The sequence below is a fragment of the Cyanistes caeruleus genome, chromosome 26 (genome assembly GCF_971803275.1).
Source record: "Cyanistes caeruleus chromosome 26, bCyaCae1.hap1.1, whole genome shotgun sequence".
Classification (NCBI taxonomy): domain Eukaryota; kingdom Metazoa; phylum Chordata; class Aves; order Passeriformes; family Paridae; genus Cyanistes; species Cyanistes caeruleus.
In genome coordinates, this window is record NC_141726.1 from 760,479 (window position 1) to 775,596 (window position 15,118).

Sequence of the window (15,118 nt, forward strand, 5' to 3'; positions counted from 1 at the left end):
CACCACCTCCTCACCCCTGTCCTGCCACCACACCATGCAGGAGCTGCATTTGAAAAGATCATTTCAGCTAGCAGAAGTTAATGAGCTTTCCCTTCATTAAGTGGTTTATTTATTAGGATCATTTCATTGCACAAGTTACTGAAGAAAATCAAGCTGAGCAACACTTCTGCTGACAACAGGGCAAGCCTCTGGAACAGGCAGGATTCTTTTGTTTGAGGGAAAGTTTAAATCTTCCCATTATTAAATAAATAAATGAAAGTTTTTAGCAGAGTTTTTAATGACTGTGAGCTTGGAGTGCCCTGTCTCCACCCCCCTTATCTCCAGTGAATTTTGTTGTCTTTGCTTCCAGGGATTTGCAGTGAAAGGAGGATGAAAGTGTGAGCTGGAGAAAAAGAGGACTGAGAATTTATGACATCATTTGAATTCATGAAGTCATCTTGCCACAAAATGCCCAAACAATAGCAGGCCCTGCCCGGGCATCTCCACCCCAAGACTCTGTGGTGGCTTTGATTTGGAAAACCCACAAGTCTGCAAGACGAAATTCTTGCTGATTGTTTCTTTCACAACTTAAAACATTGAGATCTCTGGCAGTGATGCCTCTTGAAGCAAGTTTTACAGTTAGTGACTGAAAACTCGGGTAATAAACAGAAAAATGACATCTGTTTCAACGCAGTAATTCCTTCTGAAGTGATACCTAAATACTACATTTCTCCATAAGGGAAAAACAACAATATTTCTCTAGCTCCTTAGCTCATACTGCAGTATTTTACGTGATTCTTCTTCCAGAACAAATTAACAGGGCACTTGGGTTTATTTCTTTGTTGATGTGCACGCTGCCTTCGGTGAGGCTGCAAAATTCCCTGCAATGTTTGCTTTTAAATGGTCTGGTTGGCAACACATCCCCTGGGGAGGCACAGCAGAGGAGCCAGCGCTCGGTCGCTTTGATTCCAGAAACTGGAGGCAGGAGATGCTCGTAAGGCTTGCAAAAGCTTTGTGTCTGCTGCCCTGGCAATATTTGTGGGGATCATTCTGCTCTCAAATGTGCTTACACTCGGGTTCTGCTGCCTCGGAGAGGAAGCACTCGTGTGTCTTTGATGAGTGAGCTACAGGTCAGACAGAGTGGAGTGAGTCAGCCACTCGTTTAACTGCAGCACCAATGACAATGCAACTGCTGAAAAGACTTCGAGTAAACAGCCTGGCCCACCACCCCTCTAGAGACTCTGAGTGCCTCGAAGAAGTTCCTAAAACCACTGCTTGGTGACACTCTTGAGGCTGCTCTTCTCACTTCAGCTACACACAGCATCACCACCTTCCCCTCTACATGACAACCATAAAAACCCAACCCCAAAGCACAGAAACCCACTCAAACGTACCACCAGCAACTTCCACTCCTGTGTTTTCCAATATTGGGAATGGTAAAAGCCCAACCTACATGCATTGGCAGTTTTGTAATACCATTACATAAGAATTATTTAACTACAGCAACACATTTGAAAAGCAGCAGCAGCAGCAGCAGTCACAGCTATGCTGGTTCACACATCAGATAAAAAAAAAAATCAATAAAGGGAGCGATGAATTTTGTAAACATGCATTGGACTGTCACAGGGAGTGGATCGGGATTTGGGATTTCAACACCCTCAAGAGCAGAAACCTTTCAGCTCAGAGCTACCAGGGCACCGCCACCCTAAGAAGAGAGAACAAACAGCACCACTGTTGCCATTCCAACTCCACCAGAACCAGCTCCAGCTTTGGAAGAGCAGTGTGAAAAGCGTCTCTGAGAAGCCTGCAGGGCTGACTCGGGAAAGCTGGGAGTGCTTTTCTACCTGATGCTCTGCGTGGATGTTGTCCCCGGTGGGCCAGCGGTGTTTGCTGTTGTTGTAGCCGCCGCCGCCGCTGCCTCCTCCCCCGAGCTGCTCCCCGTGCTGCCTCTGGAAGAAATAATCCACCATGGCGTCGTCCTGGGAGCGCCCCGCCACTCCTATGGATCCTGGCACGGGGCTGGAGTGTGTCCCTGCTGCAAGGGCCTGGTTTGCAGCTGGCTGGGGCTGAGCCTGCGAGCCTGTGCCAGATGTCAGTACCACAGGCATGGTGGGGCTGGCTGTGTCTTGAGCGTGCTGCTTCAGGTGGGGGCTGAACGAGTCCTGCCACAGAACTGCTTTTCTCTTCAAAACGCACGCTACGCTCATTCCACCAACACCTGCAGGGGGGACACGGGGGAAAGAGAAGGGAAAGAGACATGAAATCCTCCCAGCTGCGGCTCTGAGTGTTAAATAACACACCCATCTCGTGACTGCCAGGGCAACACCGCTGTGGCAAATGGGGCTCCTCCAACACCCGCTGGCTCTGAGAACCCAGCAGCTACCGGGGCACTGGGAACGCTCAGAAACGTCACATTCCGTGCTCCGTGGGGCTAGCAGGATGCACAGGATGCCTGTGAAGCACCAGAATGGCAATTTCTGCGAGGGACAACACACTGACTGGGAAACAGCCCCCAAAAAACCCTTGGAAGGCAGTGACACCAGGACCTGCTGTGCCCGTGCAAGGCAGGCAAAAGAGAACGGGTCCCCCATCCACAGGAACACTCAAGGCCCCGTTGTATCCCACAGTATCCCAAAGTATCCCAAAGTATCCCAAAGTATCCCCCTGTATCCCAAAGTATCCCCTCAGTCATGCAAAGGAACAGTTTGCTTTGGTTTTGGGTTTTTTTTGCAATGCAAACTTCAAATCCTGGATTTCTGCCTGTACAGCTGATGGAGCCCCGAGCGCAGCGTGCGCTCTCGCTGCTAACTCCCAGGCTGTGCTCAGGAACCACAAAACCCATGGACACTATGGAATTCCCTGGAGAAGGAGCAGCAAACCTGGGATCTCGGCAGAACTTTCCAGAGCAGGCACTGCCGGTCCTGCTGTCCACGGCACCGGGGCAAAACCGCACAACTCCAACACATTTCGGTGCCCACAACACCCCAATAAAATACCCCAAAAAATCAAATACCCCACATGAAATACGCCTACAGGTTAAGATGACAGCAACTCACAAACTTCCTATCCCCCAAATATTTTGCTAACGTTCCAGCAGCACAAAACCACAGAAGTTTGTTTGTTATTTTGAGGCAGGACTATCAGAGCAGTAAGGACACTACAGGTGTGAACAGCAAAGTGTTCTCCCCGTTATGTAACGCTCACACGACGAGCCCAATTCCTTTTTAAAGGCATGGGATAGTCTGAATTCATCTTTATTAAAAAGACTGATAGTTTATGATTTAAGGTACCTAAAAGCAGCCCCACAGAGAGTTCTGAGGATGGATTTGGGGTGGTGGAGCCCTGGGAAGCTCCTGGCAAAGCAGCCCCAAGGGCCTGAAAGGCGGCTCTGTTCCCTCCCTGCTCCTCGTAGTAGCCCTGAACAACACCCAACTACTACAAACAACTTCTACAAACACCCTACAAACGGTGGGGAGAGCAAAATGAAAGATCTGAGTCGTGTCTTTGACCAGAGTTTGTCAGGTCTGCCCCAGGAGTGGAGCATGAGGTTAATACTGGGAGGAAAACGACTGGAAAAAGTGCAGCCATCAGGTTGTTTGAATCGCACCTCCAACATCCCTTGGTGCTGCACACACACAGCCCCCAGGGCCGCTCCGCAGGGCTTTTTATACACCCACAACTCAAATACCAACATCCACCAGGACTCACTCCTCCAGCTTTCAGAGTCTGGAAATCACCACCTTCCCCACATACTTAAAAACACACTGGGAACTCGGTATGACTAAATCTTGACTGGTTTTAAGACTGCAATTCGGTTTAATGGCGTTTTTCCTCTGATTGCCTTTGAGCAAACAATATCAAAATCTTTCAGTAACATCACATGAAGCGCTCCTCTATGCAAAAAGAATTAAAAAAAAGTAAGTAATTAATGGTAAGAATTCAATTTATCATCAAAACGAGGTGTGCATTAACTCCAGCAATGAAATCTGAGCGGGCCCCTCCAGAGGAAGTTACAAGTTATCTCAGGGCAGACCGTAAAAAAAAACAAGCAAACAAAGGAAGATACTATGAATCCCCACCAAAAAAATTCCCAGGATCTGCAGCCCGTGGCCAGCCCACTCCCAGCGCCAAACAAGGTACAAAGTTACACTGCCACAGCCTTTGCTCCTGCAACAGGCCGCGCCAATTAATGGAACCAATTAATGGAATCAGTTAATGGAATCAGTTAATGGAATCAGTTAATGGAATCAATGAATGGAATCAGTTAATGGAATCAATGAATGGAATCAATGAATGGAATCAATGACTGGAATCAAGGTGTTCATGGTGAGAATCGGGAGGCTCCAGAAAAGCTGGGTGGGTTAAGGAGAGAAGAACTCGGCACAGGAGACATTTTCCAAGGAGCGAGGGGAAGGGAGCGGGCAGCTCCCAGCCGGGATTTGATGGAATTTCGGGATCCGGAGAGCGGGCCAGCTGAATCCTGTCACTCACAGCTGCACCAAGTCACCTACACCGCAAAGCCGCAGCTGCTCGGGGCCTCCCGAGCCTCTTCCATTCCCAAACTCTTCCTAAAAATAGAGCATCAACTTTTCCCAGGTGGGCAGGAGGCCGGGTTCGCAAACAAAGGCTTCGGTGCCGAGCTGAGGGAGGGCGGCTCTGCTTTTCCCTGCATGAGAACTCGGCACAAGGAGCTGCTCCCAATTCTTCCCATTCTGGGACGCTCCGCAAACAACAAAATAAAAACTTCCGAGGAATCTCCCCCGCGAGTTTGAATCAGCGGTGGTGACACCGCTGGATAAAGGAGATTGAATCCGCGCAGAGCCTGGCTCCACAGCCACATCCTCCTGCCCACCATTCCCTATTCCCCTCAAAATCACACATTATTCCAAAAAAACAGCGTCTCCAAAGAGTTCAGCCTCAAAGCAGAGGAGTTTGGGCTGGCTGGGTTTGTTTTGTATTTTTTATTTATTTTTTTGGGGGGAAGTTGCAGAGGGAATGAAAGCAGAGCCATTGTTTGAGAGCGCTGTGGCCTAGCAGAACTTTTAACGTTATCCCTGTGTTTTCCTGGAATCCTGGGGGGAAGCAGCGCTCAATTCCCGAGCCGGGCCATTCCCAAAAGCGGCACTAAAAACCCCAAAAGGACCCCCGGTCCCCCCTACCCCACCTCCATCCCTCCTCAGAAAGGAAATTCCTTACTCATGATCTGCCCAGTAAAAATCTCTGCTCCCAACAAAGTTATTAAACATTGACCAAAGCAAACAACAACAACAACAACAAAAAAACCAACCAGAGAATTTCTCAGGTTGGGGCGAGAGGCTCTTAAAATTCCAACTTTGCAGCTCCCAGGGGCCGAGGCTGTTGTTATGTGAGCACGAGATAAAAACCAGGGGGGGAAATAAAAAACCCCAACCACAAAACCCCCGGGGTCACCCAGCACATCCAAAAGGATCGGGAGCTTTTTTCCGCCGCCAGCCCCGACCCTCTCCTCTGCCAGGGACCCCCCGAAGCTCCGAGACCCCCCAAAAGCGGAGGGGGAGGAAGCCAAGCACCCCCCGGAGCCCCGGGGGCAACAAAGCGGGGCCTCGGCCGGAGCGCCAGAGCCCCCCGGGAGGGAGCCCCGAGGAGAAGGGGAGCCCGGCGGGATGGGAGCCGTGCGGGGGAACAGGGAGCCCGGCCCCGGGAGAAGGGGGAGCCCGGCGGGATGGGAGCCGTGCGGAGGAACAGGGAGCCCCGAGGAGAAGGGGGGCCCGGCGGGATGGGAGCCGTGCGGGGGAACAGGGAGCCCCGAGGAGAAGGGGGGCCCGGCGGGATGGGAGCCGTGCGGGGGACAGGGAGCCCGGCCCCAGGAGAAGGGGGAGCCCCACGGAGCGAGGGAGAGCGGCCGGCGGGGCCGGGCCCGGGGCAAGGCGGCTGCGGGCCGGGATGGGCCCGCGCCCCCCCAACAATAACCCCCGGCCCCGTTACCGGAGCGGCCGCGGGGCCGCGCTCGGGGCCCGGGGGTCCCCCCGCGCCCCCTCCCCGCTAACAATGGGCCCAGGCCGCGGCCCCGACACGGAGCGGGGCGGGAGCGCCGGCGCAGCGCCCCCGCCGCCGCTCGCCTTCGGGGCGGCCTGGGGCCTCTCCTGCCGCGCCCCCCGCCAATATGCGCCCACGGGCGGGTCCGCGGGGGTCCGCGGCGCGGCGGGGCCGGTGCCGGGCCGCTACTCACGGGCGGAGCGCTCGGATGCAGACGGATGCCGGGCCCCCCCCGGCCGCTCGCCGCTGCCTCTCCCCGGCCGCTCACTCCGACAACATGGCGGCGCGGCGGGGCCGCGGCCGCGCTGCACCACGGGAAGGCGAGGCCGCTCCAGCGCCGCCGGGACGGGGCGGGATGGGAAGGGAAGGGACGGGATGGAGCGGGATGGAACGGGATGGAACGGGATGGGAAGGGAAGGGACGGGATGGAACGGGATGGAACGGGATGGAGCGGGATGGAATGGGATGGGATGGGATGGGATGGGATGGGATGGGATGGGATGGGATGGGATGGGATGGGATGGGATGGGATGGGATGGAACGGGATGGAGCGGGATGGAACGGGATGGAACGGGATGGGAAGGGAAGGGACGGGATGGGACGGGATGGGATGGAACGGGATGGAGCGGGATGGAACGGGATGGGAAGGGATGGAGCGGGATGGAACGGGATGGAACGGGATGGGATGGGATGGAATGGGAAGGAACGGGATGGGATGGGATGGAACGGGATGGAACGGGATGGGATGGGATGGAATGGGAAGGGATGGGATGGAGCGGGATGGAACGGGATGGGATGGGAAGGGACGGGATGGAACGGGATGGAACGGGATGGAACGGGATGGGATGGGATGGAACGGGATGGAATGGGATGGGATGGAGCGGGACGGAGCGGGATAGACCGGGACTGGATGGACCGGACCGGGACGGGGCGGGATGGGATGGGGTACAGGGAGATGGACCGGGACTGGATGGACCGGGACGGGATGGGAAGGGATGGACCGGAAAGGGACGGGATGCACTGGGAAGGGACGGACCGGACCGGGATGTGCCCCGATCCCGCCGCGCCTCCCGGGCCGCGGTCAGCCCGCAGCGCCCTCCCAGCGCGGCCCCTGCCCCGGCCGGGGGTGCGGGCACAGCCCCGCGTTCAGCCCCGCGCTGCCGCTGGCACCGCCAGCAGCGCTCGCTGGCCGGCCGGGGATGTGGCTGAGCCCCCCCGGCACGGGCACCCTGATTTCCCCGCTGGCCCGGGCATCCTGAACCCCGCTGGACACCCCACCTTCCCCAGCCTTGGCGGTGCCAGCTTGCGCTCACCGAGCCGGGACACCCTGAGCCCCCCAGGCTGGGCACCCCGAGTGTTCTCCGTCCGAGCCCCCCAAAGCCCCCCGGGCTGGGCACCCCGAGTGTTCTCCGTCCGAGCCCCCCACAGCCCCCCAGGCTGGGCACCCCGAGTGTTCTCCGTCCGAGCCCCCCACAGCCCCCCGGGCTGGGCACCCCGAGTGTTCTCCGTCCGAGCCCCCCACAGCCTGGGCATCCTGAGCCCCCCAGCCCTGGCACCCCGAGCCCCTCCCGCCCCAGAACCGCCCCGGGGGCGCCCAACGGCGCCTCCTCTCCCTCCACCAGCAGCCAAACACAATTTCGGGGTGGTTCCCCCGGGTGCCTCCCCCTCGCCATGTGCCGCGGGCACCGGGAGAACTGCAGCCCCCGGCGGGCGGTACCGGGCGCTCGGAGCCCGGGCAGGGCGGGCGGTACCGGGCGCTCGGAGCCCGGGCAGGGCGGGCGGTACCGGGCGCTCGGAGCCCGGGCAGGGCGGGCGGTACCGGGTGCAGGGAGCCCGGGCAGGGCGGGCGGTACCGGGCGCTCGGAGCCCGGGCAGGGCGGGCGGTACCGGGTGCAGGGAGCCCGGGCAGGGCGGTACCGGGTGCAGGGAGCCCGGGCAGGGCGGGCGGTGCCGGGTGCAGGGAGCCCGGGCAGGGCGGTACCGGGTGCAGGGAGCCCGGGCAGGGCGGTACCGGGTGCAGGGAGCCCGGGCAGGGCGGGCGGTGCCGGGTGCTGGGAGCCCGGGCAGGGCGGGCGGTACCGGGTGCAGGGAGCCCGGGCAGGGCGGGCGGTGCCGGGTGCTGGGAGCCCGGGCAGGGCGGGCGGTACCGGGTGCTCGGAGCCCGGGCAGGGCGGGCGGTACCGGGTGCTCGGAGCCCGGGCAGGGCGGTGCCGGGTGCAGGGAGCCCGGGCAGGGCGGGCGGTACCGGGTGCAGGGAGCCCGGGCAGGGCGGGCGGTGCCGGGTGCAGGGAGCCCGGGCAGGGCGGGCGGTACCGGGCGCTCGGAGCCCGGGCAGGGCGGGCGGTACCGGGTGCAGGGAGCCCGGGCAGTTCTGCCCCGGCTCCTCCACGTTCGAGGGACGGCCCGTGGCCAAGCGCCTCCTGGCCGCCGCCCTTGGGGGGATGGAGCGCTCGATGCGCCCATGGAATGTTCTCTGTCCGCCTTGGCTGGCGGGGGAACGGGAGGGAAGAGCCGGGAGAGCTCGGGACGTGCCCTCAGCTGCGGGCAGAGAGGAGCAGCCGCTGGCTCCAGGGGCTCCGGCCGGCCCTGGGACACAGAGCCCGCAGCTTTTGTGGCTCGCGAGGGTACAAGAAGTGGCTTCAAGCGCGGGTCTCGGTCATTAAAACGCGTGCAAAGCTGGGTTCAGCCGTGCCTTGCATCCATTCCCCGCTCCATGCGCTGCCGGGGCGATGGAAGGGTGTTTCCACCACCTCTTCCAGCGTGGGCCCCCCTTGGGGGGCAGCAGGACCGACCCCAGACCCCCCAAAACCTGGGGAAACGCGGCTTGGAGGGTTCGGTGCTGAGCGCCCCAGGCCGGGCGTGACAGGCAAGGGTCGAGATAAAAGAGCGAGCAAAGGTTTTCCCTGCGGAGCCCGGGCTTGGAACCGAGCCTTGCACGGACACACAGCAGCGCCCTGGGCCAGCAGCAGCCCGGCCTCTGTGACCTGGCCAAGCCCTGCTGGGATAAGCTCGGCTCTGCTGGGCTGAGAGGGGGACACAGCTCCTCTGGGTCATTGCTGTGGCTTGAATTCCCTGGAGAGGGGAGGGGGCTGGAGAGGGAGTCCTGTGAGGAACAGCTGAGGGAGCTGGGAAGGGGTTGGAGAATTCCTGGGGAGCTGGGAAGGGGCTGGAGAATCCCTGAGGGAGCTGGGAAGGGGCTGGAGAATTCCTGAGGGAGCTGGGAAGGGGCTGGAGAATTCCTGAGGGAGCTGGGAAGGGGCTCAGGCTGGAGCAAAGGAGGCTCAGGGGGAATTTCTGGCTCTGCACAAGTCCCTGGCAGGAGGGGACAGCCGGGGGGGTCGGGCTCTGCTCCCAGGGAACAACATGAGAGGAAATAGACCCAGGTTGTGCCAAGGAAGGGTTGAGCTGGATATCAGGAAAAATTTGGATATCAGGCATTGGCACAGGTGGTGAAGCCCCGACCCCTGAAAGTGTTGAAAAAATAGGTAAATGTGGCATTTGAGGACGTGGTTTGGTGGTGAACATGGCAGTGCTGGGTTAGTGTTTGGATGATCTTAGGGGATCCTTTCCACCCTGATGATTCCATGGTTCTGTGAGGTCCATGCAGTGTCCCCAGAACGCCAGTGGTGCGGGAGAGGCGATGTGAGAGGTGGAACTGCGTGGTGTGGGAGCTGGAGCAGCTCAATCTGCCTGCACAGCCCTGTCCTGTGGTGCCACCCATCCCTGGGCTGATACCAGAATCACCCTGGGTGACAGAGATTTGGGCTGCAAAGGGGACAGGAGCTGTTTCCCACGCTGTCCTCACCGGGCACAGAGGGCTGGGCTGTCCCTGCGCTTCCTCTGCTCACTGCTGGGCTCTGTCCCTGCCAGCTGCCACCCTCAGCACCCCAGCTGGCTGTCCCTGCGCTGTCCCCAGCGCTGACCCCCTGCCAGGTGGGCTCAGCACACACCCAGGCTGATGCTGACACTGGAAACGTGCTCTCTGTTAATTAGACCTGGGATAATTACAGCTCTGCCGCTGTAATGAGAGGGGGAGGGAAGGAGTCCTGCTGGGGATGGAGTGTGAGTGGTTCAAACCCTCATTTGCCGGTGAATTTTGCCGGATTTAGGGAGAAGTCCTGCGGCTGTGAGGCTGAGGGGGAGTTTGGGTCTCATCTCCAGCACTTCCATCCCTCCCACAGCCTCTCCTGCCTCCCACCGCTGCCATCCTCTCTTCTGCCCGAGCTCCCAGCTTGTTGCCATCCATGGAAAAGTCTCCCACTGGGAGAACACGCTGCTCCAAAAACTTCAGAGCCAGAGTGAGAGGAGCAGGCAGTGAAATAACTTCCACCTCCACAGGAGAAACCTTCTGGGGGTGGAAATGTCCTTCTGATCTCCCTTGCACCGTTGGCCACCAGCTGACCCCAGCCCAGTCCTGCCAGGAGTTATCCTGGGACACATCTTCATCTGCAAAGGGAAAAAGGGACCTCCAGGAGGTGACTGCTGTCCTCCCACCTCCCAGTGACTCACTGGAAGGGCTTTTCTCCCTCTCTTCCCCACAGAAGGGGCTTCAATCCACGCTGATCTTCACCGAGCATCAAAATTCCACATCCTGACCCACTGCCCAAATCCAGACCCTCCTTCCCCGCTCTGCCCAGATGCTGCTCCTGGTGGCACCATGCCCAGCACCACAGAACCTTCTCTTTGAAGGCGTCTGAGAGCAAACCAACCCAGCTCTGCTGCCGTGATTCATCCTGCTGGGAGCAGAGCTTCCCACAGCTCCCCAAGGGAGACACCTGCACGGGACAGGGGGTTCACCTGGGGAGAAAACACATTGGGGGGCTCCTAAAAGTGGCTTCAGTGCTGCCCCAGGGAGGCCTGGCTGTCCCCAGCCTCGGGACATGCAGGGCTTTTATTTCAGTGACAATTTGATGCCTGCAGTTAAAAGCTAAACCGAAGGAAAGAAGATCTCTCTCTCTGTAGAGCACCAACATTTCCTTGGCCAGCAGAAAAAAGAAATCTAAAAAATCCACTGACTCAATTTTTCCCGAACCAAGCCAAAAACTGCTGAGGTCTTTATGCAGAATATTTTCAGAGTGTGCTGGCTTGACCAAGAAACCCTGGAGAAGCCAAGTGCATCATTGATTTGCATCACCGGGGCAGCGTTTCGTCAAAGCCCGGCGCCGTGAGCCACAGCTGACAGCCACAGTGGCCACAGTGGGCAGCTCTGACAGCTGAAATCAGGGACCTTCCCGGTGTCACCTTCATGGAAACGCTTCCTGAGCTGGGGCTGGCAGCAGCAGCAGCCGGGGAATGTCCCTGGGCGCTGCAGCAGCTCTGAGCCATCAGATAAAGCCCTGCTCTCACCGACACCTTTCACCCACGGCTTTCTCTCCACGCTCCTGATGAGGCACCCAGAGCAGATGGGTGGTGGTTTTTTTTAAAGGAGTCCCAGCCAAGTTTAAAAGCAGCTGCTGAAATGTTGTGGTTATGGGAAGCTGCAGGGAATTCTGGCTGTGGAGCCACCTGGCAGCAGCGGGGTCTGAGAGTTTCGTGTTTCCTCGTGAGAATGGAGCCCCCCAAAATTAAAGTTTTTAAGGAGCTCCCACCCACCAGCTGGGCTCAGGGCTGTGCTGAGAGTCCCCAGTCCCCAGTGCAAGGACAAAGCTGCTCTGGGAGATGTCCTGGGGGTGCTCAGATCCCGCTGATCCCTCCTTGTGTCCAGGGAAGCTGCTGTGCCAACGCCTGCCTCTGCTTCCCGGGGGAATGGGCTTCTAGCTCAGGATGGAGAGAATCCAGGGGAAAACACCAGGATGGACAGAGGGATGGAGCAGCTCTGCTGGGAGGGAAGGCTGGGAGAGCTGGGATTGTTCAGCCTGGAAAAGAAATGTCAGGGTGACCAAACTGTGACCTTCCAGTGCCTGCAGGGGCCACAAGAAAAGTGGAGAGAGATTAACGAGGGCTTGGAGGGACAGGACCCAGGGAATGGCTTGAGATTGGAAAAGGGGAGATTGGGGTGGGATCTTGGGCAGGAATTGTTCCCTGGGAGGGTGGGGAGGGGCTGGGCTGGAATTGCCAGAGCAGCTGTGGCTGTCCCTGGATCCCTGGCAGTGCCCAAGGCCAGGCTGGACATTGGGGCTGGAGCAGCCTGGGACAGTGGGGGTGACCCTGGGGACAGTGGGGGTGACCCTGGGGACAGTGGGGGTGACCCTGGGGACAGTGGAGGTGACTCTGGGGACAGTGGGGGTGACCCTGGGACAGTGGGGGTGACCCTGGGACAGTGGAGGTGACCCTGGGACAGTGGGGGTGACTCTGGGGACAGTGCGGGTGACCCTGCCATGGGTTGGATTTAGGTGATCTTTAAGGTCCCTTCCAACACAAACCATTGATGGTTCTGTGACCCCAGTGATGTCTCTGCTGTCCCTCCTCAGGTTTGCCACAGCTCCCCGAGCCGCTGCAGGAGGCAGCCAGAGGCTGGCAGTGAGAAATGCCCTGGAGAAGTGGAGATAAACCTGGGGTGGATTTATGGGATTCATAATAAGAGATACACGGGACTTCTCGCTCTGCTGGGTCAAGAAGGTGTTTTCCCCAGGGCCCAGGCAGAAAGGAATGTTTTGGCCAGGAAAATGTTTGGTAGACAGATGTTCTTGGGTTTTGGCAGGCACAGAGGGTCAAGTGTCATTGGATTTCCCCTCTGCCACCCCTCTGCCACACTAAAAATGAGACTGGAGTTGAGAAACCTGCAGGAACGGCAGCCACACAAAAACACAGCTCTAAACCAGGAAAAAGGAAATTTCATGTTTGGTTTAGAAACCACCTGGGTTTTCCCCCAGACCTGGCTGCCGAGACGTGTCACAGCTCTGCTCCCATTCCCACCTTTCCAGCAGCCCTTTGAAGGGCTGCCAAGCCCTGCAGGGATGCTGGGGAGGGATGCTGAGGGTTGCCAGGTGAGCAGCTGCGGTGCCAGGGCCGAGGGATGGAGCTGGGGGATGGAAATCCCTCTGGCTTCCCAAAGCAGCTCCAGGCAGCAGAGCTCAGGTGGTGGCACCTTCATCCCGGGGGGGTTGAGATCCAGCTGGGAAGGAGCTGCAGGATCCATGGCCAGCGCTTCCAGCACCGGCTGGAGGCCCGTCCCTGCTCAGGGGATCCCAAAATCCCGGCTGGATGCTCCCAGCCGCACACCTGCAGGCCCAGGTGGGCTGGGGGGGACACGGGGACCCCTCTGCTGCTGCTGCCCCATCGGGGAGGGAGGCAAAAACTGCCTGGGGACATTGTCCACACGCTGGTGCCACCTTGTCCCTAAATGCTGCCGTTGGTTGGGGTGGCAGCAGCTCCTCGGAGGGGTGGGTGAGATCCCCTCTTTGGGGATCATCCCCCACCCCATTCCCTCTCCTCAGTTCTCTCATTAACGCTCCGAAGCGGGAGGCTGATGAAGATTTCCAGCTCGTTTGTTATCATTAAAGACGTGGAGGCTGGTTTTTCTCAGCAGGCAATTCCGTGACTCAGCCCTTTGGAAGCCTCCTGCCCTCCTGTCCGCATGACTTCTCCTCTCAGCCCCACGGCCTGATTGCTGTGCCGGGGAGAGATTTCCCTCTGCCCAATTTCCCTCTGCTCCTTCGCATCGCCCCAGCCCTTCCTCGGGAAATGGGAACGGGAGAGGGATGCTCTGACGGGATCATGGAATCATGGAATGGCTTGGGTTGGGTTGGGAGGGACCTCAAAGCCCACCCAGGGCCACCCCAGCCATGGCAGGGACACCCTCAATGTGCCCAGGGTCACCCCCACTATTCCCAGGGTCACCCCCACTGTCCCCAGGGTCACCCCCACTGTCCCAGGGTCACCCCCACTGTCCCAGGCTGCTCCAGCCCCAATGTCCAGCCTGGCCTTGGGCACTGCCAGGGATCCAGGGACAGCCACAGCTGCTCTGGCAATTCCAGCCCAGCCCCTCCCCACCCTCCCAGGGAAGAATTTCCTCTCAGTATCTAATCTGGATCTCTCTCAGTGTAAAACCATTCCCCTTTGTTCTTGCACTCTCTATCTTTACAAAAAGTCGCTCTTCCTCTTTCTTCTCAGCCCCTCCAGCAGGGAGCTGGGCTGGAGCAGAGCCCTGGATCCCTCCCTGCAGCCAGAGATTCCTGCGGGAATATCCCTGGGCACTGGAACACCTCCAGCACCGCTGGCTCCCGCTCCCAGAGCTCCCACAGCTCCCGGGAGCCTCCATCCATCCTGGCCCGGCCCTTCCCGGGGCTCCCGGGACAAACCCGGCGGGTTCGGGGCTGGATGCAGCGCAGGAGCCGGGCAGGGCACGGCTGTGCTCCAGCGAGGGCATCCTGGCTGCTCATCCCGGGAGTGATGGAGCATGGGGAACACAGCTATATTTATATTTATATTTATATTTATATTTATATTTATATTTATATTTATATTTATATTTATATTTATATTTATATTTATATTTATATCTATATCTATATCTATATCTATATCTATATCTATATCTATATCTATAGATCTATACCTATATCTATATCTATCTTTTTTAATTTATATTTTTATATTTTTATACATTTATATATTTATATTTATGCATATTTATATATTTATATATATTTGTATTTATATTTTATATTTTATATTATATTTCTATTTCTATTTATATCTATTTATATATTTATTAATATTAATATTTATATTTATATGCATATGCATATAATATGTATATGCATATGTATATTTATGCTTTATTTATATTTGTATTTACATTTATATATTTTATATTTGTATATTACATTTATATATTACATTCATATATTGCTTTTATATTTAATTTATATTTATACTTATATTTACATTTATTTTTACTTTTTACTATTTACTTTATATTTAAATTATATTTTATTTATAAAACTTATATTTATTTACATAGATAAATGATATTTATATTATATTTATTTATATTTATATTTATATTTATATTTATATTTATATTTATATTTATATTTATATTTATATTTATATTTATTTATATCTATATCTATATTTATATCTATATTTATATTTATATCTATATTTATACTTATATTTATACTTATATTTATAATTGTATTTATATTTTCACATATAAAACTATATAAACTATACAAAA

At 56.4% G+C, this 15,118-nt stretch overlaps 1 protein-coding gene across 15 annotated transcripts in view; it reads right to left on the minus strand.

Moving 5' to 3' along the window:
- The window catches only part of PUM1 (pumilio RNA binding family member 1), a 64,683-nt gene extending 58,359 nt beyond the window's left edge, over window positions 1-6,324 (minus strand). For 3 of the 15 annotated variants that reach the window (XM_086863184.1, XM_086863180.1, XM_086863182.1), the window contains exons 1-3: window positions 6,188-6,295; window positions 2,079-2,197; window positions 1,824-1,928 (exon numbers count right to left, since the gene is read on the minus strand). In XM_086863184.1, coding sequence (XP_086719310.1) covers window positions 1,824-1,928; window positions 2,079-2,186 — 213 coding nt within the window. In that variant the 5' untranslated portion in view covers window positions 2,187-2,197; window positions 6,188-6,295. Of the gene's footprint in view, window positions 1-1,823; window positions 2,198-6,187 lie in introns of all 15 variants that reach the window. The other 12 variants (XM_086863173.1, XM_086863171.1, XM_086863174.1 and 9 more) reach the window with 8 other exon arrangements.
- Window positions 6,325-15,118: the final 8,794 nt, after the last annotated feature.